Source organism: Pygocentrus nattereri, chromosome 29, assembly GCF_015220715.1.
Source record: "Pygocentrus nattereri isolate fPygNat1 chromosome 29, fPygNat1.pri, whole genome shotgun sequence".
Classification (NCBI taxonomy): domain Eukaryota; kingdom Metazoa; phylum Chordata; class Actinopteri; order Characiformes; family Serrasalmidae; genus Pygocentrus; species Pygocentrus nattereri.
This window is the reverse complement of record NC_051239.1, coordinates 10,018,544-10,042,529: the sequence shown is the minus strand read 5'-3', so window position 1 is coordinate 10,042,529 and position 23,986 is coordinate 10,018,544. Positions and strand designations below refer to the sequence as shown.

The following is a 23,986-nucleotide window of genomic DNA, read 5'->3' as shown; positions in this document are numbered from 1 at the left end:
CCCAAAGGTGTTGGATGGTGCTTTATCACTACAGGGAGTACAGTGGCCAGTGCTGTGGGGCTTTTTACTAGACAGCGCTTGGCATTAGGCATTGTAACAGCTGATGTGAGCAACTGATCACCCATGTCATCAATGGTTGAGTTATAAGTGGTTATAAGGGGCATCTGTATAATTTTGGACATACCGTGTAGTGTTCAAGTAAGTCAGTGGGCATCCCTCTGGACCTGGAGCTCTCCTGCCATCAATAATTTAGTGCTGTTCTGCTCGAATGCACATATTTCAACTGTGGTTGGTATAGTGTAATGGGTAACACTACAAGTGAGCTAGAGAAAGAAAAACACCATAACATGCAGGACAGGTGTACTTTAAAACAAGAGTTGGGCAGTTTATACTCAAACTGTCTAGTTGAGCCCATTTAATATATTTCTGCTTAAAATATTAGCATAAAAATCAACTTATAATTTCCCTAAAAGTAGTTAGCTGAAAGAACACTGAAAGGTACAGTGAAACCAACCACACTCTTCAGGAACATCAGAGGCATCCTCACACCCTTTGCCTACGCTTTTAATACTGATATACAGATTATGCAAATGTTGTTTGGTTACAGTTATCAGTACAGCACAGGAGCTTTTGCTGAAAAAATCTTTTTGGAGTGATTTGACTTTCTATTCACACAAATTGAAAGGTTTTACATTTTGTTTCTTCAATTTAATAATTCCCTTTTTAGCCAAAGCATGGACTGACCAAACAGTGAGATATGCATATTTTGCTTTTGGGGGGCTTTTTGATGAGATAATTTAATGATAAAATGCAGGCTATTGGGTGTCACAGGTAATTCACTGCATAATCATTGTAAGTGATTCCAAAATGTATATAAATAATCTTGCAACAAACCTTCCACTAAAGGAACAAGCAGCGTCCATGGCCCTGGGCCACATGAGCAACGAGGAACAGTCATTTGAATTGGCCTGAATGGGACCTGGAAAGAAACACAACTAATTTGATTATATACCCATAGTGGCTTTGAATTTTTCCACCACGTAGTTGTGGAAAATAAGCCGGCGCTAGAACTGTGACAGCCTTGCACTTCCATGGAATCCCTGCATGCAAAGCAAGTCAGGGGAACCCTACACACACGGTGATGTAACAACTGAATGGTGCAACCGTTTAGACACCACCGGAATCGTTCACTCATAGTGCCGCAGTGGACCGAAACATAATAAGCTGGTTACGGAAGAACAAACAGTTATTTGGCTAGTGTTGTGTGTGAACTCCATTAAAAGGTTTCCCTGGTAGGAAAGTGCCCTGACAGTTCCTGTTTAAATGGAATTCCCTCACTCTTAGCTACTGAAAGGTGGAGATGGGATATGTGTAGGCCAAACCTGAGAAGCATCCCACCACCAAATCTGTCATCTAAGTAAATGTACATAATCCTGTTTGACAGAGAGTGACTTCACAGATCCGTATATGGGCCCACATTTGGAAAAAATTGTCAGTGTATAAATTGAATGTAATCATGCCACACATTTATGTTCAATCAAATTAAGAAGATGTAGCATTTCACTTTTTGACTTTGTCAACATGTTTCATTTTCTAAGTCAAACAACCAACTTACTATCACAGTGGTTATTGCATAGTTCGTAACAATCACTAAACAAATTGCACTAACTGAATAATAAGCCTAAGATTTAAAGGTTAAAATATCATGTTAGCCTGCAAATGTTGGGCTTTCTTCAAACCACTGCAATGTCCAGTTTTGTGCAGAAATCCAAGTCTGCCCTTCATTTGTTTCATTTCCAATTAAACCATTAAGTACAAGATAGTAATTTTTCTGGAGATATTTCTTTGGATATCCAACTAAATAAAGCAGGGGAAATTAAGTGACTAACAAGAAGTTCCAAAAATTATTAAATATATGGAGAAAATGGAACTCCTAACAACCACCTGCAAGACCTGGTAGACCATAAAAACTGTCACCATCAGGTAAACGGCACTTAAAACTTTCATCTCTGAGAGAAAGGAGAAGACAGTGAGAAGACAGCTCAATACTGGGCCTGAAGAGATGTGTAGCTGCCAAGAAGCTGTTTCTGAGAAAAGGAAAAAGACACAAAAAAAAAAAAAATTGCAAATCAAACAAAGAAGCTGCTCATGCTTTCAGAGCAATGGACTAACTATGCCATGAGTCCAGATCTCACCTTTCTTTTTTGCTTAATTGGACCATGAGAAGTAAAAAATGCAAACAAATAAACTTAAGAGGTGTGGCAAAAAGTAGTATTCCTTAAACAACAAGCTAAAAAATTGCTTATGCCAACTGTCAAGAATCTCTTCTCTAGTATTTCATTTATGAGAAATGTTTTCCTCAAATTGTCCCTACAAGCCCAAGACTGATTATTTGTCTTTGCAGGAATCGCTACTTGTCATGGAGGAGAAAATGTGTAGGCTTGAGAGTGACATTTGAAGAGTAACGCCGAGAAACTTCTGGGACTCACCTACTTTCCAGAGAAAAAAAATTGTTTCACTTCCTGCAGGACAGGACAGTACAGGATCAGATATCAGTCACTACAGGAATAACAGGATGATTTATATTAGTTACAGACATGACAAGACTGGATTTTTGTTACAAACATGATTGTCATTCCTGCTGTGCCATAAAATTGCAGAAGCACCTTCTCAAAACCATGTTAAAAAATCAAAGATGCAATACAAGAAAAGAAACTGCATGAGGCTTCCAGTTAGAAAATTGCATGTGAGGTAAGTCTAGGACCATTTGGCACAGGACAGTAAAAGAATGAATTTGTTCACCCGTATCGCACAGCATGAGTGAATGTTATGGCACGCTCACCAAGCAGTACACGTCATGGCATCAGGCAGTGGAAGAAAAAAAACTCTTTGCTTCCTCTGTTTTGTCTATAAAAAGTTTTATTCAAATAATCAAGTCTACATTCTCACTTTCAGTATTTGTTGCCAAGCTGGTCTAACTGCCGCCCAGCTAAAGCTGCCAGTAGGCCTCCTCATTAATTTGAATGAAAGGACTGTTACATAGAACAAGGTATACAGAACCAGGCAAGCTAAGCATTGTGGACTGGCACAAATAACAGGTTCCTGCAGAATCTACAGTGAAGATCATAGGATAACAACTACAACCCTATTATCCAATTCTTCTCTATTTCAGCTCTTACAGAAGCTTCAGAGCTTCAGATAAAACAGAGCCCATGAGATACAACAGTACCGTAGCCTTTCAGGCAAAAATCCCAGATGTTTTTCTAGCTTGTGTTTTAATTCTTTGTTTAAGACATTTTTATACTGTACCTTCTCGCAGAACTCGAAGCACGTTCCAAAATCATGAAAGAAAAGACGATGTACAAGATAAAAGTTGAGATTTCCTGCTACACACACGCTCAGAGGGATTCCACAATCATGGAACCAGCCTCAGTTACAAAGCCTCAAATGGAGCTGATGGCAATCCAGAACTAGCTGAATGAATGGAAGAAGGTGGGCAGTAAGGACACATTTCAGATATACATTCATAGAATTTTTAGTGTCACAAAGTAATAAATTCCAGTTCAAGTGAAAGTGCTTTTTATAGCAGATTTGTCTGACAGCAGCTCTACTGAAACATGGATCCAAGCACCTGATAAGCATCACCAAGGAAAAACAGCATGAGGACGAAACACTGACAGGAACCAAGACTCGTAAGGGGAACCCGTCCTCTTCTAGGCCACACTGGACAGCAGAGCTACAACAAACAAGTAAGAGCCATGAGACACATAATGAAAGAACTTTGATAAAACAGTAAACAGAAGCCTTACCTTGAAAATGCACAGGTAACCGTACAACCGTGATACCCAGTTCTTCTCTGCTGAAGCTCCTACAGAAGGGTTATAAAGTTACAGGAGTGCGGAATGAAAGCCTTGATCCACCAACATGTCGGTAAAGGATGCATACTTTTAAGAAAGTCTAAATAAACCTGAAGTTTTCTGTTTTTTTTTTCTGCTTGAAATCTAGTTTACCTTTCCAACCTACAATCTGACCACACACTAATGCATCTGATCTACCAAGTCAAAAACCTCTAATAAAGCTAATTACCTTGAACCGGTCTGGTAGACTGGGGTTGGAACTAGACTCCAAACGAAGGTAGATCTCCAGGAAAAGGGTTGGTGGTGGCTCTCCTAACCTTTACGGACCTCTTGGCGGATCCAGGCTTTAATTCCACACTCTTGTAACTTCATAACCCACTCCTTTTGCATAGTTTTCCATAATGAGTTGTAGGATGTGGACATACAAACTAGTTTAAAAGGCTACTGCCTGTCTGTTACCATGCCAGCGCTTCTGTCCCCATGGAGAAAACCTGTACCCGTGTCCTGATCGGATCGTGAGATATTTCCGATCATGAGGACAGGGAGAACCCATAGGAATCCCCTGATGACAAATCCCACAGCGTCACACTATCACTTCACCTACACATGTTACAGCCCGCCCATACTGTGGCAGTAAGCCACTGGATTCCCCCCGTTTGTGTGTGTATGTGTTTGTCTCTATGTTTACCACGGCCCCTGATACACTCATGATTCAGACCCCTCTCCCACTCGCTCTATTTTTGCTTCATTAGGGCCAAGTCTGTCGGCTAATACTATTGCAGCACTCCAGTGTCAACTGCCAAGGCGACTAATTTCAGAGTTCAGAATGCGTAGCTGCTTTGGCAACACCTCACTAAGGGATTATCTGGGTCGGATGAAGGTTAAGGTCGTGTGAGTGTAGGGACTGTACCGCTGTATGTAATGGGATAGAACATGTAGATGTGTTCAGTTGCAAAGCAGGAGCACACTGGTTAGGGCACAGCCATGAAAACTGTTAAAAAGTTCAACTACAGGTGGGCAATATGGCAAAAGTATGTTCATTCATGATATTTCCTTTTTCTGACTTTTTGAAAAGAAGAATTGAAAGTGAGAGATGGATATGAAAAAGTACGTACTTAATAGTAATACATAACTGAGGATTTCCAAATAAACTGTTTAAGACGGAACAGAAGGAAGACATGAAATTGCTATAAATAAATAAATAAAATAAGATGACGCCATAATGGACATCCGTGTTACTATGCAGATTGTGCAGTTCATGTACTCTGGTCATTGTTGTTTAACCCCTAACCTGGCCAGGGCCTGCCACCATAGCTTTATTACACACTTCTCTAACCTAAGAATAGCTCATCTGGTTTGCATTGAAGTCCCTAACAGAACAATAAGCCTTAGTATGTAAAAAAGCCTGGGATCTTAATGGGCTAAAAGGTTCAGTTGGTCTAAAAGCTGTCTTTTAATATGTTTTTCAGTTTTCCAGTAGTACTGACTACATTCAGTAAACCATATTAAGGAGTAATTCATCACAATATTGACAGTTTCTGATCATACTGCCCCCCTTAAGTTCAGCTAGGTGCTAGTGATATTAGTACTGTCTGTAAAATGTCAGTGAGCTAAACTTTCCTGACATGGATCCACCCAGGGCTTTATGGCTTGGTGGAGAGTTTGAATTTAATCCCAGTTATACAGTGTTGTCTGCTAGTTTGGTAGCACCAGAGCCCAGGCTGAAATATTGGTGGCCTGCGTCTGCCCAGGTCTCTAGGGGGAAAAAATGTAGGAACTTATTATTCTTCTGTGCATTTTTTGGGATATCAGTTGACAGGCTTGTAGCCGGCATGCAGATGTCAACCTGATTTGCAGTCCAAATTGTAACTTTATCTTTCTTTCTTTCTTTCTTGCGCTCTCTCTCCGTATTGCATCAGCATCCGCTTCAGCACATGCATGGCAGCCTGGACTTCCACTCAGTGTGGGTAATAAGAGTGGTCTGCTCAATGATTGGCCTGGCGAAGGAGTGGAGAATTTTAGCTGGACACATGAGAAATCTCATGGGAACACTCCGGCCTCCTAATTGGACTGTGTACAGTCAAGTATGTCATCCTACACACAGTTATATATAATAATAATGATTATTAGCACCATGATGTCTTATGATTTTTGGCTACTGTATTTTTTGCCTGGTTTTTGGGAGGGAGGGGGTGCATTCTTGGCCTTCTTCTTCCCAGGTATGTGTTTTTTTTTTTGCTCAGTGTGTGTTTTTGTGCAGTTTACGAAAATGAGCTGTGCTTATGTTAGACTTCATAACTTTTGTCTGACTGTATTTAGACAGACAAAATAAGTTATAAGCTCCAACACAAACAAAACTTTTCTCAGTAAACTACAAATATATATGAAAATGTTTTTTAAAAATGAAAAAAAACGAGAAAATAAGAAGATATTTGCTACATATTGTGTGCCATAGACATTTTACTCTGCATTACTCTCCATTCTCCCCTATCTGAAGGCAAACCTGGCTCAGGTCCAGGCCTGCTTTCTGCTTTTGGCAAACTATCTGTGCTGTCTTCTTCTGTGTTAGTCCACTTTAATCAAACGCAACCACTACAAACTAGTGCTCTTGGTGTTCCTTGGCAAAAAAAAAAGAAGTGAATGATAAGATATTTTCTCTCCGTTTCTAAACAGATGAAATATAACCCATGACGTTTTGGCCTCTGCGGTTCCTTTAATGGCTTTTCCACTAGTTTGCTCGGTCGGAAGTTTGCTAACCAAATAAAGGCAGGAGGGGCGGGGCCGGATGAGCGCCTTATATGGAGTTTCCACTCCAGCGCTGAGAGCCAAAGGCGAAAGAGCAAAAGCCAAAACCTAAAAACCCAAAAGTTTAAAAAAAAGCAAAGGCAAAAAGCCCAAACGTCTGTGGATCCTGAACTGTTTACAAGCGTTCAGCTTTCTCCCAGTCAGCCAGCGTCTCTGCGAGCCCGCCTTGTGGAAGTGCCTGATCACACTGGCTGGTCATGGGGCTCACAAATGCCTTCGTTTAGCCCAAGTTTTGCCAACCCAGCGGTCTGAAAACGCGCTCTTTTCCCCTTTAGTGAGCCAAAGCGAGCTCCATTCAGCTGGACTTCCCTGCTTGCTACTTTCCTTCTGTGTTCTGGTTGCTTGGCGGTGTGAATGGACTGAATCCCCTGTTTGGAGACCCATGGGTGGAGGGTGGAGCGTGGTGGTGGGGGGGGGGGGTTAACAGGTGGGCTTTGGTAGGCCTGGGGACATTAGGCACCAGTCTCTCTTCTCTGAATAATATTTTAATACACCGCGTCCGGTCAACAGCCCAGTTTCTGGAGCACGTATGTGCCTCTGAAGTGCACAGGGGTAGCTTTCAGTTCAAAGTGTGTGAGTTGAATTAAACACCACAGACTCATAGACTTCTATGGAACAAAGACAAGGTCTTCCAGTGGACCAACAATGCAACCCAATTAACTAGCTATTTAATCCATTATTAGGTACATGAGGCCTCATATAGACTTTAGGCGTCCAGTTGATTGGCTGCAGCTTGTAGCCTATCGTGAAGACAGCTATGAAAGCCTATGTGACTTGTTCTTGCCCACTGAAGGGTACCAGGGTGGTCTTTTGAGGTCCACCTGCCTATATAAAGATCATTAACGTGCTCTGGACATTCAGACTGGTTTAGAAACTAAGCCAACAGGAGGTGTCAGAACTCTTTTCTTGTCTTGTTTATTTATTTTTTATTTATTTATTTTATTTTCACGCTGCACGCGTCACAAATAAGACCGTATTATTAGTAGCAATATTATTAGTTTTTAGGGGATTTTTTTCCCTCTCATTAATTGCGACACGGAAACTCAAAAGCAGCGGAAACAGAAAAAGTGTGAAGCAACAGAGTGGCGCGCGGTTTCGTCTCCACCGAGCGCGTGCCATTACCCGCTCGTTTAAAAAAAAATACAAAGATCGTGCAAAAAAATAAAAGTTTGAAATCTTTCAGTTTTGCTTTTTTGCACGGTGCACCTGTGCAATGCACGGCTGGGTCTTCACCCCCTGTCGCTCTCTCTCTCTCTCACTCCGTGTGTGTGTGTGTGTGTGTGTGTGTGTGTGTGTGAGGAGCTTTCCGTGTCTCTCGCGCTGTCTCCATAAATGGGCATGTGCGTCACTGCGTTGCTCCAGCCCCGTATTTAACGAGGCCAAAAGCGCGTTGGAGTTCCCGGCCGAGCAACAGAGCAACACACACACTCACACGCGCTCACACGCGCTCAGAGACAGAGCCAGAAAGGCAGCGGCGCGCGGGCTGCACTTGTGCAATCACCACCAACAACACCAACAGCACCATCACCACCATCATCATCATCATCATCAACATCATCATCATCATCATCATCATGAACACAGGGAACCAATGCAGAACTTAGAGCTTCATCTCCAGCAGCAGAAACACTGCCGCGCGCGACTCAGACTCAGCGAGCAGATGGAACACGCACGCGCCTGAACTGAACTTGGATAACGCGGGATCGCGAGGGGAATCTTTTTATTCCTTATATTTTTAGTTTTTTTTTTTTTGTCCGTTTTCCTTTCTTCCTCTTCCTCTTCTTCTTCTTCGGCGAGATCATCGGCTGGGTGGATAAGCTCGTAATAAACCTGCGCGCGGGGCTTTTGATGCCTTTACAAAGTGAAGCCAGCCGTGTGCTATGACAGGCAAACTGGCCGAGAAGCTCCCTCTTACCATGAGCAGTCTAATGAACTCCATCCCCGAAAGCCTTTATCCTGAGGAAGACAACATCCCCACCTCTATGAACGTGTTCACCAGCGCGGAGCCCGCGGCGCACTACTCACACATGAACACAGGTGAGCGCGCGGCGGGGCTTTGGGGGTGCTTTGTGTGGGGTGGGAGGGGGGATGGTTTTGGGGGCGCACCTACCTTGTACCAGTGTGGGTTAAGGGGCTAAGAGAGATAAGATCGTGCGCTGGAGTGGACGTGATGCACAAAGCAGTGTGGCGAGCCTCTTACAAGCCATTGTGTGGTGCGATTGATGGCCATTGTTCAGACCGCAGTCGTGGCTGATTAGCGCGCACTGGTGTAGACCACCGCCGCATCAACTCGTAGACTTCACAGCGTTGAATCCACACCTACAGTCTTTAGTACTGTGCGCGATAAAGTTTGGCTCACTCTCGTGACGCTGAGGAGCGCGTTAAGGTAACTCGTGCAGTGAGGGATCAACTCGTATAGCGTTGCTTTAACTTTCATAGCGTTGAATCAACACCTGTAGAGTCACCGCGGGCTTTAAGTGAAGAGCGCTGGATTCAGCCCTAGTGTAGGTGTTCGTTCAGTGAGAGCTGTTATGTAAATAGTATAAGTGTTTATCCAACACTGCGTGTATTAGTTAAACACTATAGCCTTAAACTCTCTCTCTCTCTCTCTCTCTCTCTCTCTCTCTCTCGCTCTCTCTCTCGCTCTCTCTCGTTATCATCCGTGCTGGTATTAACTGAGGCTTTAATGTGAAGGCGCTGCTTTATAATGCAGAGGTCCATCGTTGGTTCCTCACTGCTGAGAGCCCACCGGCCTTTATTGGCCAGCATTGAGTGGTCTCACTGATGCTCAGGTGCTGAAGTGTTGCGGTCACGTGACGGACAGGTGATGCAGCCCGGTCAGGAGCGCTCGCAGCTCCACGTACAACAACAACAACAATAATAATAATAATAATATAATACATGTCATTTGTAAATCATTTATAGTAAAGCACGCATGTGAGTGAGAAAAAAGTAGTAGAAAATACAGTATAACGGTACAATATCATATCCAAATCTGTCTATCTATATCTATCTATCTATCTATCTATCTATCTATCTATCTATCTATCTATCTATCTATCTATCTTTATATATATATATAGTGTGGGTGTATGTATATATAGACACAGTCACAAAACGTGTGCTTGTGGCTTTATATACATTGAGATATCAGTGTAAATGTATTAATGTATTATGTAAATATATCAAAAATAGACACGTTTATACATGATTTATAGGTTTCTGTAATAAATGCTGAAGTACTGAAGTGGCTCTAACTGCCTGGTAAAGAGTTGCCCCCTCAGTCTCCTGTGCGAGCTCGTGCAGGTGAGTGTGCGGCGCGCGCGCTGCTTTAAACGCGCTTCACACGTGTGTAAAAACAAAGCCAGGAACAGCTCGCGCAGCTCGCGGATTCTTTAATAACCAAACATTTTAGAACACGCCGAATTTCGAGCGCGCGCGCGGGTGGTCACGCTGAGCTTTAACACTGCCGGGGCTCGTGGGGTCCCCAGCATCAGAGAATCACTGACTGATTAAAAGCACTTCCTTAAAAAAATAAATTAAGAAAGAAATAAAAACAGTAATAAAAAAAGAGAAAAAACGCGCCGAGCGCTCAGAAATAATTATTTACATTTATTTCAGCTGAACACGGCGAGACCGGTTCATCTCCCAGCGACCCCGTGGAAAGGGCACACTAGGAATTAAGTGAAATTGAGGGAGATAAAAAACGGGCGACAATGATTTAAACAGGTCTAATTCCGTTTAAGATTGTGATGATTATTAATATTAGAGGATTATTAGCGCGCATTATTCGCCACTTTCTGCGTGTTAGGGAAACGAAAAGTCCAGAAACTCAGCGCGCGTTAAACACAAACCACCAGAGATTCTCCTCCAGCACGAGCGAATTCAGAGCCAAACAAACAAAGAGGAATTTAATGCTGAACCTCGGCTAAATTAATCGCATAATAGCCGGAAGTAAGAGCGCGTGAACACGTGAAAATACAGACGAAATGATCGAAAATAAATATTAAAATTCCGTCCTGGACAAAGCTTTAAAGCTCTTTCCCTGTGTGTGTGTGAGAGAGTTTGTTTGCTGTTTGCTACGCACACACACACACACACACACACACACAGTTCCTTTTCTGGGCTGAATCACAGAAAGCCCACGCAAAAAAAAAAGCTAGAGATATCAGACGAAATATCAAAATATCTGTACTGCATCAGACCAAATATCTGCACTGCCTCCCTCAAAATGAGCTGCAGTAATTCATACATACTAAGTCTACTTGCTCTGTTGTGGATGGTGGACTAATGAATGAACTCCACTCTTTAATACTGCAGGACATCACAACTCTGCATACTGCCCAAGTGTTTTAATCTCACTGTTCTATACCTGCTGGGGGGAGATCTCTCAAACAGACTCAAGCTCATCTGGTCACAACCCCAGTGAGGCTCCAGCTCGAGCCCTGCTCTAAAACGCCAAAGCATCCAAATTCCCACATATTAGACACTGCTGATATCATGTAAAATTCAGGGGAAACGACTTTCATTCTTCTTATCTGAGGGAAAATCCCGAGCTTCTCTGTTGTTCTTCTTGGCTTGTTCAAGCTGAATTCTTTTCCCCCAGAGACAGCACACTAAGTGGTCTTTTTTACACACACATATGTGCAACTGTGCTGAATAGACGTGAACACCGGCTATAATTTTGGTTTTGTTTGTTCCCACCATAAATCATGATTTGGGATATACGCTGTGATTACTGTAAGTACGTGTTTAAGGAGCAAGACAAACCCGGCAGGACGTCATGGGGTTGTTGTTTTTTGGACGTTCTGTAAATTGTCGGTACTGCATTACACAAGATCAAGTGCTTATGTTAGAGTTCATAGAGTTTATGTATTAAAATACTGAATGGACAGAGGGAAAATATCAGCACTGCATCCATGACAGACTTCCTGATGGAGGCAGTTGCTGAACTTCATGCCTGTGAAAAGCATGTATGTCTCAGATGATGTTGTACAGGGAATCTTCACTGCTCTACTTCTGAAGGACACATTGTAGTTTACAACCTGAGAGGGAGGGGGGGGGGAGGGGGAGAGAGAGAGAGAAGGAAGAAAAGACAGAGAGGAGGAGGAGGGGATACTCACTTCAGTCTCGAGTCAGTCGACAAACTTTTTTCCGTCAGTCATTTGGACTGATATGCCTTTTTCTCTTTCCTTTTTTGGAACAGACAGTTAACGGAGGTATGCCGAGACTTTTCTAACCAAGTTAAGAGCCAAGTTCAAATCAAGTCATAGCTCGAGTAGTTTTTATCTGTAGAGTAGCTTTCTAACAGCTCGGTAGTTCCACCTAAATGTCTTAGTTATTTGAGAGTGTAAGTGCTTTTTGTGTTACTTTCTTGTCCACTGACCCTTTCGATCTGTTCCTGCAGATAATATCATGGACTTGGGGATGGGAGGTGAGAAGAACAGTGGGGAGATCCAGTACGGCTCCAGTAGTTTCCAGTCAAGTCGGAGTGGACAGACTGTCACTTACTTGGGCAAGTTTGCCTTCGACACCCCTCCTTCGGGGGGCATCAGCGGCTCAGGTTGGTGCCCAGACAACAACATCATCAGCCTGGTGAGTGCCGGAATCCTAGGCGTCTCACCATCACCTGGCAACATCACCACCCAGACGTCCTCGTCGGGTGGCAGCATGGGCGGCCAATCGTCGGACATTGAGCAAGTGTATGCCCCGCCCCTTCCCGCCTACTCCACCTGTGGCGAAATGTACCAGGAGCAGGTGTCCTTTCACCACAGCCCAGCCACCTCATCCTCCCTGCCCTATCCAGCCTCTGACTACCACAGTACCTCCTCCAAGCCCAGCATGGACGGCAGCCTCTTCTCCATGATCCCTGATTACAACCTGTTCCACCACCAGGGTGAAGTTGGGGTGATGGAACACAAGCCCTTCCAGGCCATGGATCCCATCCGGGTGAATCCGCCACCCATAACACCCTTGGAGACCATCCGGGCATTCAAGGACAAACAACAAATCCACCCAGGCTTCCTGGGTGGCCAGCAGCAGCACGCGTCCCAGCACCACCACCACCAGCCCCCTCAGACCCTCGCCCTCAAGCCCATCCGGCCACGCAAGTACCCCAACCGGCCGAGCAAGACGCCGGTCCACGAGCGGCCACACGCCTGCCCGGCCGAAAACTGTGACCGGCGATTCTCACGCTCTGATGAGCTCACGCGCCACTTGCGCATCCACACGGGCCACAAGCCCTTTCAGTGCCGCATCTGCATGCGCTCCTTCAGCCGGAGTGACCACCTGACCACGCACATCCGTACACACACTGGGGAAAAGCCCTTCTCTTGTGAGTTCTGCGGACGTAAGTTCGCCCGCAGCGATGAACGCAAGAGGCACGCCAAGGTGCACCTCAAGCAGAAGGACAAGAAACCAGCAGACAAGGCTGGTGGTGCTGGGCCAGCAGGCAGCCACTCGTCCCCACCAAGTTCCTGTGGGAGCGCCGGACCCAGCAGTGCCAGTATCCTGACTGTTACCACGTGCGCCTAGGGAACTCTCTGCAGTTAGATACAATGGGAATGGGGGGAGGAGGACACTGAGCTCTTTGCTTTCTTCTAAAAGGCCTGGCAATTGACTCTTACACTCTCTCCCCACTCTCCATGTATCATTTTTTTTTTTTTGTTACGGTCTTCGATGTTTGTAGTCAGATGGCATAGTCATGTTGCCCCGCACCTTTTTGCTTTAGGTCAGGCTGGTGAGTCTACAGGGAGGAAGACTCACTAGTGTTTTATGGCAGGGAGAATAGCGCACTGGGGCAGCAGCTGGAGGGACAGGGACAGTTTAGGTCATCCCAGGACAAAACAGAGGCACTTCTTTGAGATAAGCATTACAGGCTCAGGGAGTCCTACTTCCGGCTCCGGGGACCTACATGATCCCCTGATATTTCAGTCTGGGCCAAATTAGTCTTTTTTACAGTATGGTATAAAATACAAGGTGAGATACACTTGGCGTCTGAGTTTTATTTGTTTTTTTTTGTTGTTTTTTTTTTTACAGTGTATTTTGGTTTGTCATTAACTTGTCCAATTTTTAAAAGTGCAATTTAATTTACTCAATGTTGTTAATACCTTCTTTGCGCTGCACTTTGGTTCCTGTTGTTTGTTCTAAAAACTGCTCGTTAAATATTTAATTGATGATATTTTTTCATACGAATGTGCCAAATCCGTTGACATACTACAGCCAACTTATTTTTGTTGTTGTTCTTGCCAGCGTACCAGGGATTATAGTGAAGCTACTGGAACGATCTGTTTCAGATATCGATCTGAAGGGAAAACCTCTAAGCCCAGAACCTTACAGTACTGAAAGGCTCAGTGAGTTCAAGCTTCAAGTGGGTGTTTCTTGCGTAATTAGACCGCATTATCTTAATATCTCAAAATCCCTTCAGTACAATTAAAGGATCTGGATGCCTTTTGTAAACAGCAACAGATTGCCTGTACAAAACCAAAAACAAAAAAAAGAAGCAGCCTGTGTTTTGGTATCTGGGCTCACTATGTACGGTTTACTTATTAGTGTGAAATTAAGAAAGCAAAACTAGTGGCGTTTACCTTGAACCCTTAATCTAGTGTGCACACGGGCCAAAAAAGAAACATATATCCTTTTTAATTGTTTGTCCTTAAAGACAAATTCAGAGATCGAGGGCAGCAGATCATTTTGCCTTTTTTTGTCATTTTTTAAATTCTGTTTTGTATCGGTTGTTGTTTTTTTTTGCTGTCTGTATGCCTGCATGCATCTAGTATTGGTAGTATGTCTTGGTTAGCACTGAAACAAAGGTTGCAGTGGTCATTTCTGGGAACCTCACAGCAATAGGTGTCCATCTCAACCCCCTATATACAGAGAGCTGATGAAAGAAATGATGTGAAATGTGAAATATGAAACACTGCCATGTTTCACATGTAAATCGTGTCGGTATTTCTGTTTACGTCGTTGTTGCTGTTGTTGTCGTTGGTGTTGTTCTTATCGCTGACGTTTTTATTGGGCACTTGATGTGGTTCCCATTCTTTAATCTCCCGAGATTTCTTCCTTCCTTCCCTTTTCCGTTCCACGCATACTGTATATTCGGCACACGTTTGAGTACACATACACGGTTTTCAACACAAAGTACTTGCCAGCCAAAATTATGGAAATAACTGCCTTAGAGCACCACTGCTGGGCAGAAGCACGGTTGATCTGGGATGCCATTGTTCTATGTTTTTACTGACTGAAGTCTGCCAGCTATATGCATGCCATTCGAGATGTTTTTGGATGAAAACAGTTCTGACATTTTTTTTACAGCTCTGAGGGGCAGCACCAGTAATGTGGTTTTCTCCACGGCTACTCCTGTTCGGATCACACTGAGAGATTGATTCTGAATATCGAGAGGGGTGTTTTTTTTTTTGTACAGTTGCGTATATAAACATATTACTACATGTTTTCTACTAAGAATGTACAGGACAAAAAAAGCAATGTGCTTCAGTATTACGATGTGTGTATGTGTGTCTGTGTCTGTATGTTTGTGTGTGTGTATATGCGTGTGTACATTAATACATACACACGTGCATGCGCACTCGGATTTTACCTTGACTGAATGTGGATGAGAAGGGTGTGTTTTAACATACATTTCTGGAGAAAGTGACTGTGTACATAGTTTAGAATGTCTCTTTTTTTTTAACTGTAAGAGAGAGAAGCGTCAGTGTCAACCCTGTTGCATCTCCCCGTCATTCCTGCAAAGTCTCAAAATGTTGTTTCTTTCTGTGCATAATATACAAAGAATGAGATGGAGACACACTGAATGATGTGTTTATTAAATAAATAAACAATAAGGTTATTTGAAAAAAAAAAAGGACTTGTGTATCTTAATATCTTTATACGCTTCTTATTAGTGAGCCTGTATGAGTGGACAGTAAAAAATAAGAACATACCCAGCTGTAGTTCAGTAATTACTAGAGATGCAAGATGATATCAGAATTATATTGGCCCCAGACAGATGTTTCCACTGGATAAAATGGTTTGTCGGTCCAAACAAAAAAAATGCTTTATGTAGTAGCTTTTATTCCACTGAAACAATGGCTCATTCAAAACTAGTTCATTTAGTAGAAATCATTTTGCAGGTTGGGCTGAAGAATCATTTTGACACTGTAGATTTTACCAATAGTTTAAACCAATAATTAATATGTTGATCTTTCTTTGGAAGCAGAGTGTTTATGCGACGCCAGACTGCCATGCTAAAATATCTGCATTTTATTCATTTTACTGCATTTGTAACCCTCTACAAACACGAATTACATTTCTCTGTAAACCAGGAAAATATAGGCCTAATTTCTACACTTTATAAATGTTCACATATCAGCACTGGCAGATATATACTTGTAAAATACTGGATATGGGCCCACAATTCCCATATTGGTGTTCCCCTATATTTATATTATCTTATATATATATATATATATATATATATATATATATATGTGTGTGTGTGTGTGTGTGTGTGTGTGTGTGTGTGTTATCTTAGGTATAATAGCAGTATAGATTGGCATCATGATGGCATCAATTGTGTTCAGTTTTCTCAATGAAACATATAGGACAAATGCAAATGTAGCTTTTTTTTCAGAATAATCCCTGTAGGAATTGTTTCAGAAAATATCAGCCAAGCCTAAATACAGTTTTTCAGAACATTAGTATTAATTAAGTTTTCTTAGTAATAATTAGCCATTCATCTTCACAAACAGAGCTCAGCCGCATAAGCCAACGCATGCAGGCCTTTTCCATCCTCCTGTTGGAAAGAGTCAAAATTGTACATGGCCGTGTCAGTGGTGCCTTCGCCATATGTCCCCTTAGCGTCACATTCCTAATAAACTCGCCAGTTTAAACGTTGAGGCTTGTCCACACGCTGCCATCCTGCACAAAATTGTCCCGCTGTAGGCCTGTGTGTCTTGGCAGGCTTCCATTCGTTCTCTAATTAACAAGGCCCCCGATGGCTCCAGAATGTCTTTTGTTGGTTTTTCTGAATGAATGGGTGGCTCAGGCCGTAGGAGTTGTTTCGGAAAATCAGCCGGGCTTATGTAGACTGGGTTGGCCAATCTAAGAGTTTATCAGCATGAGCTAGTATTGCCTAGGAGTGGATCTGTAAACACTACTCTCTTAAAAATAATGGTTTCTAAATGGCTCTTGGCATAGATGCCCGGTTCTAGGAAAAGCCTTAAATTGCTGTAGAATTTATTTGATGTGGAACCTTAAACACATCTCATTTACAAATATATTAAGTTTCTTAAGGGAGCTAAAAGTAGCTCTAAAGCAATTTTTGGCACCTTTAATTTTGGCGAGTGTACGTTATGAAAAATACATACACGTTCTCCCTTATTTTTGAGGTGTACATGTATACAGTTTTATCTTATTTGGCCATGCAGTTGCCATTTAAATGGTTGTCTATTATAGTGATTCTCATCTACAGTCATTGCAGGGAAAACAGAACAGTGTCTGGGGAAGTGATTCCATCCCTACTGGCAACTGTCTGAAGCTAAAGAGCGATTCTGAATGTATACGTAGGCGCGGCTCTGCTAGATTTATGCACCGATACGGCTCTTAGTGACGTTTATATGCATGTGTGTGTGTGTGTGTGTAACAGAGAGGAGAATCACAGCGTGAATAGGTTACACTCACTGATGGAAGAGGCAAATGTTGAACGGCGTTAGCATTAGCGCTGTTATCACCTCTCCATGGATTTGCTTCATGTTTCCGTTCCCTCCACAGCCTCCGCTCCTCCAGAGTGATGTCTTTATTGCTGAGGCGCAGTTATACATGGTATGGGAAGCACTGGGTTTTTTTTCCCTTCTTTTTTTTTTTTTTTTTAGAAGCAAATATAGCTTCTGGCATAGGTTTCTGTTTCATTTTATTTCTTTATTTATTTATTTTACAAATGTATTTATTACTTTCTTTCACTGCCAAGATCTATCAGAACACAGGGCCAAACTGATCCAGCAAAACAGAAGAGGCATTTCTCACAGATCAGATTGGAGGAGACCCTTCGGGTTTGTGTTTTCAAATATCAAGCAGGCCCGATTGTTTGGTTTGTTCTTTAAAGTGCAGCAGTCGCTTTAGTTGCTGTTCAAACCAAAATTTCATAACGTCTTCATTTTTCTTGTTTTTAGACTGAAAACCGACAGTGTTAAGGTTTTTTATTTTACATCGTGTGAACATGACTTCATGATGAACGCACCAACAGAAATGGTCCAGTATTATCGCATTAAAGTTAAGACTCATTTTTTCCTCTCATAGAAATATTACTAAAGACATTGTATGTTTTTTTTTTTTCGCATGCTTGTATTTTTAAATAATATCCCATGATCCTATGGCACTACACGGTTCTGTACAAAAGTCAGAGACCAACCTTCATTTATTTACTTTACAGTGAAACCAAATGATATAATTGAAAAGATATTAATTATCAGTATGAAGAAAAAAAAACAACATAATTTAACAAATAATGACATACAAGCCTCAACAACTAAATATAATATTAAAGTTTCTTCGATGTTTTGTGTGTCCTTCATTTACCTTTATTACAGCTTCCATTTTCTTCAGGAGACTTGCTTTCAATTTTTCACAGAACCCTGGAGGGGTCTGCGTTTTTCTGCTTCTCAAGGTCCAAGTAATTGAAACTCATTCAATGAGGCAAGGCCTGGACTCTGCGGTGGCCAGTCCACCAGCAACCTTTATTTTTTATCTATTTCTTTTCTCAGTAAGAGCTTCTTGACAGCTACACATCCTTCCAGACCCACAGCACTGAGTTGTCTCACAGTGGAAGGATGGACAGAAACACCTGTGGGTGTTTTCAGATCTGAAGCAGCTTGGTTTTCTCCTCTCTCTCAGAGATGAAAGCTTTAGTTCTTACTTCTTACGTCTTTATCTGATGGGGACAGTTTGAGTCCTAGTTTCTCAATGACTCTTTTGCTTTTGTCACTTATTTTCCTTTGATGTCCTCTTCCTTATGCATGTGGAGTATCATATCTAATGTTCTTAGACAAATATCCCGAACATTTAATCACTTGTACTTCACGTCCATCTTGACTGAAAATTTAATAAATGGAGGACGTTCTCTGACTTTTGCACAGTACTTTCATTAAGCAGTTATATAAATCACCTCAACTCAATACTACCAATAGGTGGCAACTGACATCAAAGATAAAGGCGTCTTAATGATAGTTATGGTAGTTAATTATGTCACACCACATGAAATAGACAGCAGCGTTGATATGGCCTAGACCTGGACCACATCCGGCATTTACTTTTGGTCAACATACTGACTAGAATGGCAGCCCAGATGTGGGCCAGATGTGTTTTATATGCATCTATATAGAAACTTTATATGAATGGTTCTATGTAGCAACAAAAAGGGTTCTTCTATAGTTATAAGCTCGACATCATAACAATAGCAGAACTCTTTTGGGTGCTTTTCTCAAAAACGTTTCCATACAGAACCATATACAACACATTCTCCACCAATCCGAAGAACCATACCACCATGCAAGGAACCACATACACATGAAATGGCACTATATAGAACACATTCTTCTAAATAAAACCAATAAAGAACCCCTGAAGAAGCATATTTATAAGTGTGTAGTTCAGCCACTATAATATTACGCAACCACGTCTGGTCCTCCTCTGAGCTGCCATTCAGTGAGGTGTGTGGGCCACAAGTAAATGCCAGGTACGGTTCAGGTTCAGGCTTAGGCCGTATCAGCATTTGCTATCTAACTTGGAGGTGGTAGTAACTACTTCCATTTATTCCATTACATGTACTTACTAAAATTTGGATTTGTACTTTAAAGTGCTTTCAAATAATAATATTTTTACTTAACTTTTTAATTTTGGGTTTAATTTCACTCTGTTGTGTTGGTTCATCTTCAGGCCTGCTTTACTGTGTTTCCCACCTCTTACTTTGGCGATTTAGCATTTTATTTTAGAGCAAAACGTTCACAAAAAGAGAAGAATAGAGTCTAACAAACTTCTGTTCCTATGCTAATAGAAGCTGGATGTACTAAAACGTTCCACTGCAGTTCTAGAGGGACCCGAGAAGCTTTTTGACCTTGCACTTTTTAACTCCTACTCAAGTTGCTTCTTCTAAATCACTTTTACTTCTGCTTGAGCCATCATTTTATTAAAGAAACAATACTTTGACTTGAGTGTGGCTTCAGTACTCTGATGAGGTTCTTGTATGTAAAAGGAGTGAAAGCTTTTGTTAAAGACACTGTGACAGGATTTTTCAACCTATGCTGCCCGAAATGGGACATTTTGGCATTTTTTTGGGTGACGTCAGAGACGGAGGGCAATGGAAATCACGACAAGTCGCCGCTCCTTCTCAGTTTTGTTTCAACACCACTGTTCACTCTCTGTCTCTGGAGCTTTGCTAAGCTGAAAAGCCCCGTTTGTGCCAAAGTGGGTCGAAGGCTCAGCTGCCCAAGAACAATGCGCACTGAGGACGCCGCCACAATGTAAATGAAGGCCCAGTCTCTGGCCCACTGGGGTCTGCTCTAAGTTGGAGTCTGTGTTTATTTCATTCATTTACTCCCTCTTAGGCCCTCGCTGAGGCCGGCCATTAAAAACTGAATGCAGTGACTAGGGGTGGGTGATGTGGCAATACGTTACTATTATCACGATAAATTACATCACAACATGCTTTTCTCGTTATATCTTACAAATCATCAGTACCTCTAGAAAATCTGCATAAAAAGACAGATATACAGCAATTATAGAGAGCCTGTAAACAACACCAACAAGTGTACGGTAACTGCGTGAACTACAAATTAACTAGTAGCTGATTATATGCAAGTCTATTAGCAAAGGTTGAATTAAAAAAGCTATTTTTAAATTGGTGCTCAGACTTATCACCATTTTATCATCTGTTGGGTTGAGAGAAATGCATGTAAAGCAGGGTGTCAAACTCAACAAGTAAAAGGGCCATATTTAAAAATCTCAACAAATCTGTGGACCAGAGGAAAAAAAAAAAGTTAAATTTTAATTAATGTACTATAACGTGAACTCACCATTATTTATTAAAAATACGTAAAAACTTCAGCAGTAAAATACAGTCACTTATAGTAGACCTTAAAATATTATATGCATACCTGAAATATTCTAAATTTAAACGTCTCAGTCTTTTTTTAAAGGAGCTCAGTCTTTTAAACCTACCTATTTGATTGAACTGGACACCTGGCATCCTTGGGTTTAAGTCCCAAGCTGCTGAGCTAATGTTAAGTGCTTATATTGGTTGAAATGTGGCTGAAATGCATTTGGTGATAAGACTGGTGTGGAACTGTGTAGAGTGGAGGTGTAACTGCTGTCCCATAGACTGGTGTTGGGGAAGGAAGATCTGAGCACATATTATGTTGCAGTGCATGCTGGGGACTGTAGTGCAGCGCATTGTGAAATGGGCTAATATTATATCAATGTGTTATAATATAACACATTGACACATGGGATGTAAAGGTAGACACTGTGATACATCACGGATCTTATAAAAACAACAGACGTTTTCATTTCTGACAAAAAATTGTTTGTTTATTTGAGCTCCGGCTGTATATGTTGTCAGTTGGGAGCAACTGAGTATCAACAGATAACTAAATAAAAATGAGTATCAGATTGTTTGTATGGCAACTAATCTTCAGCTAATTTTTACTACTGTGTTTCTAGAGCATTTTATCTGTTCCAACTTATGGCTTGTACTTTAAAAGTTGCATAAAATAAACAAAAATATGTACGACATTTTTTGTATGGCAACCAATCATCAGCTAAAATTTCACATAGTGATAATACATATAAATATAAAGTGTTTTTACAGCATTTTGTCTGTTCCAACTTGTCTACAAACTAAATATTGTGGTACAAGAAAATGCATTTAAGTGGGATGTTACCATAGGCAAAGACCAATCACACTGTTCTCAATGCTGCATGAGATGCTGCATAATTTCCTCTATATATAAAGTGTAAACGCAGTCAACCATTACCATTAATACCATTTAACAATTAATGACTTGCTAATGAATTATTTTCATAGATGGAGTTTGCATGTCTCTGCATGATAAAGTTCTGTATGGTAGGTTACTACAATGTACATGATAAAACACCACCGATGAAATCCATTTTCTCGCAATGTCCTGATTCATACTTTGTGAAAATAATTTTTTCTGCCATGCCTTTGTGTTAGACTGTAATAGGTTCTGTTGTAATATAGCTGATCGCCAACTAAATACACAGATCAATAAAAGAAATGCATTGATTTGCATGCAAAGACATAATATTCTTCAGTCCTTATACTCATACTCACCCATGTCTCACTGTGGTTTATTCCTTCATGCTTTTGTTTCAGGAAAGTTGCCTAGCTCTTCTTTGTAAGACCGGTTCTACTCCTACATACCCAACACAGGCATGTCCAGTTGACTGTTGCATATTTGTTATTTAAAAAAATCTGAAGGGTGTGTCTGAAAGAGTGCAATGAAAAAAGCCTCAGTTAGGGGAAAAAAAGCCTCTATTCTATACACAAAACCTAACTGCTATCTGAACAAGCAACCCACTGATAAACAGGTTTGGGCAAAATGACTGGAAGAAGTAGTGATAACTGAAGACTGAATACACTGTACTGAATGTATTCAGTAGTGTACTCCATTACAATACATAAAAAGTACATATTCAGAATACATTTCACATAATTATTCTGTTTCTTGAAATACGTTCCAGGGAGAATTCACAGGCTTTAGCAGAGCTCAGTAACACTGAGATTAATAACTGATCACATTGATTTATCAGTCTACTCAGGCTTTAGCAGAGCTCAGTAACACTGAGATTAATAACTTAACATCACATTGATTTATGGGTCTACTCATGCTTTAGCAGAGCTCTGTAACACTGAGATTAATAACTGATCATCTCATTGGTTTATCAGTCTACTCAGGCTTTAGCAGAGCTCAGTAACACTGAGATTAATAACTGATCATCTCATTGATTTATCAGTCTACTCAGGCTTTAGCAGAGCTCAGTAACACTGAAATTAATAACCGATCATCTCATTGATTTATCAGTTTACTCAGGCTTTAGCAGAGCTCAGTAACACTGAGATTAATAACTGATCATCACAGTGATTTATCAGTCTACTCAGGCTTTAGCAGAGCTCAGTAACACTGAGATTAATAACTGATCATCACATTGATTTATCAGTCTACTCAGGCTTTAGCAGAGCTCAGTAACACTGAGATTAATAACTGATCATCACATTGATTTATCAGTCTACTCAGGCTTTAGCAGAGCTCAGAAACACTGAGATTAATAACTGATCATCTCATTGATTTATCAGTCTACTCAGGCTTTAGCAGAGCTCAGTAACACTGAGATTAATAACTGATCATCTCATTGATTTATAAGTCTACTCAGGCTTTAGCAGAGCTCAGTAACACTGAGATTAATAACTGATCATCACATTGATTTATCAGTCTACTCAGGCTTTAGCAGAGCTCAGTAACACTGAGATTAATAACTGATCATCTCATTGATTTATCAGTCTACTCAGGCTTTAGCAGAGCTCAGTAACACTGAGATTAATAACTGATCATCTCATTGATTTATCAGTCTACTCAGGCTTTAGCAGAGCTCAGTAACACTGAGATTAATAACTGATCATCACATTGATTTATCAGTCTACTCAGGCTTTAGCAGAGCTCAGTAACACTGAGATTAATAACTGATCACAGTGATTTATCAGTCTACTCAGGCTTTATCAGAGCTCAGTAACACTGAGATTAATAACTGATCATCACACTGATTTATCAGTCTACTCAGGCTTTAGCAGAGCTCTGTAACACTGAGATTAATAACTGATCATCACAGTGATTTATCAGTCTACTCAGGCTTTAGCAGGAACGTCAGTTTGTCAAGAAGTCATGAACTGAGGTCCTTTTTGGCATATTTGCCATATGATATGCACAGATTATTAAATACTTAATAAACAAGCACTGAAAGCACTGATTTTAAAGATGGTATATATTGTTTAATTTAGTGGGTAAGTAGTCTCAAAATATTCTCTTAAAATGTGAACAGTGTTTTCTGAATACTGGCTTTACAGAACAATTCCTCTATTCGGAATGTCTTCCCAATAGCTGTATTCCGTTACATCCAAAACCTGCTAATAAATAAACGCATTAATATGAAAAAGTAACTGTTTAAAATTTAATATTCACAGTAAAGTTTGAGGAAAGTCCATGATACCTGTTGAAAACCCCAAGCCGAGCTCGACCTCGCAGCTTTCCGTAGTTTAA

General features: G+C 41.2%; 2 protein-coding genes and 1 long non-coding RNA gene across 6 annotated transcripts in view; 2 read left to right on the top strand and 1 right to left on the bottom strand.

Moving 5' to 3' along the window:
• LOC108426690 (phosphatidylethanolamine-binding protein 4) overlaps positions 1–2,571 on the top strand; it is a 123,880-nt gene extending 121,309 nt beyond the window's left edge. Inside the window, exon 7 of the mRNA XM_037536171.1 lies at positions 2,405–2,571. Coding sequence (XP_037392068.1) covers positions 2,405–2,439 — 35 coding nt within the window. The 3' untranslated portion in view covers positions 2,440–2,571. The remainder of the gene's footprint in view (positions 1–2,404) is intronic.
• Positions 2,572–3,334: 763 nt separating this feature from the next.
• On the top strand, positions 3,335–14,149 carry egr3 (early growth response 3). 4 transcript variants are annotated; one of them, XM_017696352.2, is made up of 3 exons: positions 3,335–3,492; positions 3,606–3,749; positions 12,070–14,149. In XM_017696352.2, exons 1-3 carry the CDS (start codon positions 3,483–3,485, stop codon positions 13,194–13,196), a joined length of 1,281 nt encoding a protein of 426 aa, XP_017551841.1. In that variant the 5' UTR covers positions 3,335–3,482; the 3' UTR covers positions 13,197–14,149. The 4 variants fall into 4 exon arrangements, with proteins under 4 accessions (XP_017551841.1, XP_017551840.1, XP_017551842.1 ...); XM_017696351.2 differs by having other exon boundaries at positions 3,603–3,749; XM_017696353.2 differs by lacking the exon at positions 3,335–3,492 and adding an exon at positions 5,777–5,941 and having other exon boundaries at positions 3,617–3,749.
• LOC119262815 lies at positions 3,605–4,346 on the bottom strand. Its single transcript, XR_005129914.1, has 3 exons — positions 4,087–4,346; positions 3,810–3,868; positions 3,605–3,736 (listed from the first exon to the last, which is right to left on the bottom strand). It is a non-coding gene; the product is annotated as an uncharacterized LOC119262815 (long non-coding RNA).
• Positions 14,150–23,986: the final 9,837 nt, after the last annotated feature.

Bases quoted from the DNA above. Each gene is read 5' to 3' on its own strand.
- egr3 (XM_017696351.2), top strand. The intron at 3,750-12,069 runs GTAAGAGCCATG...CTGTTCCTGCAG, and splicing joins AGCAGAGCTACAACAAACAA to ATAATATCATGGACTTGGGG.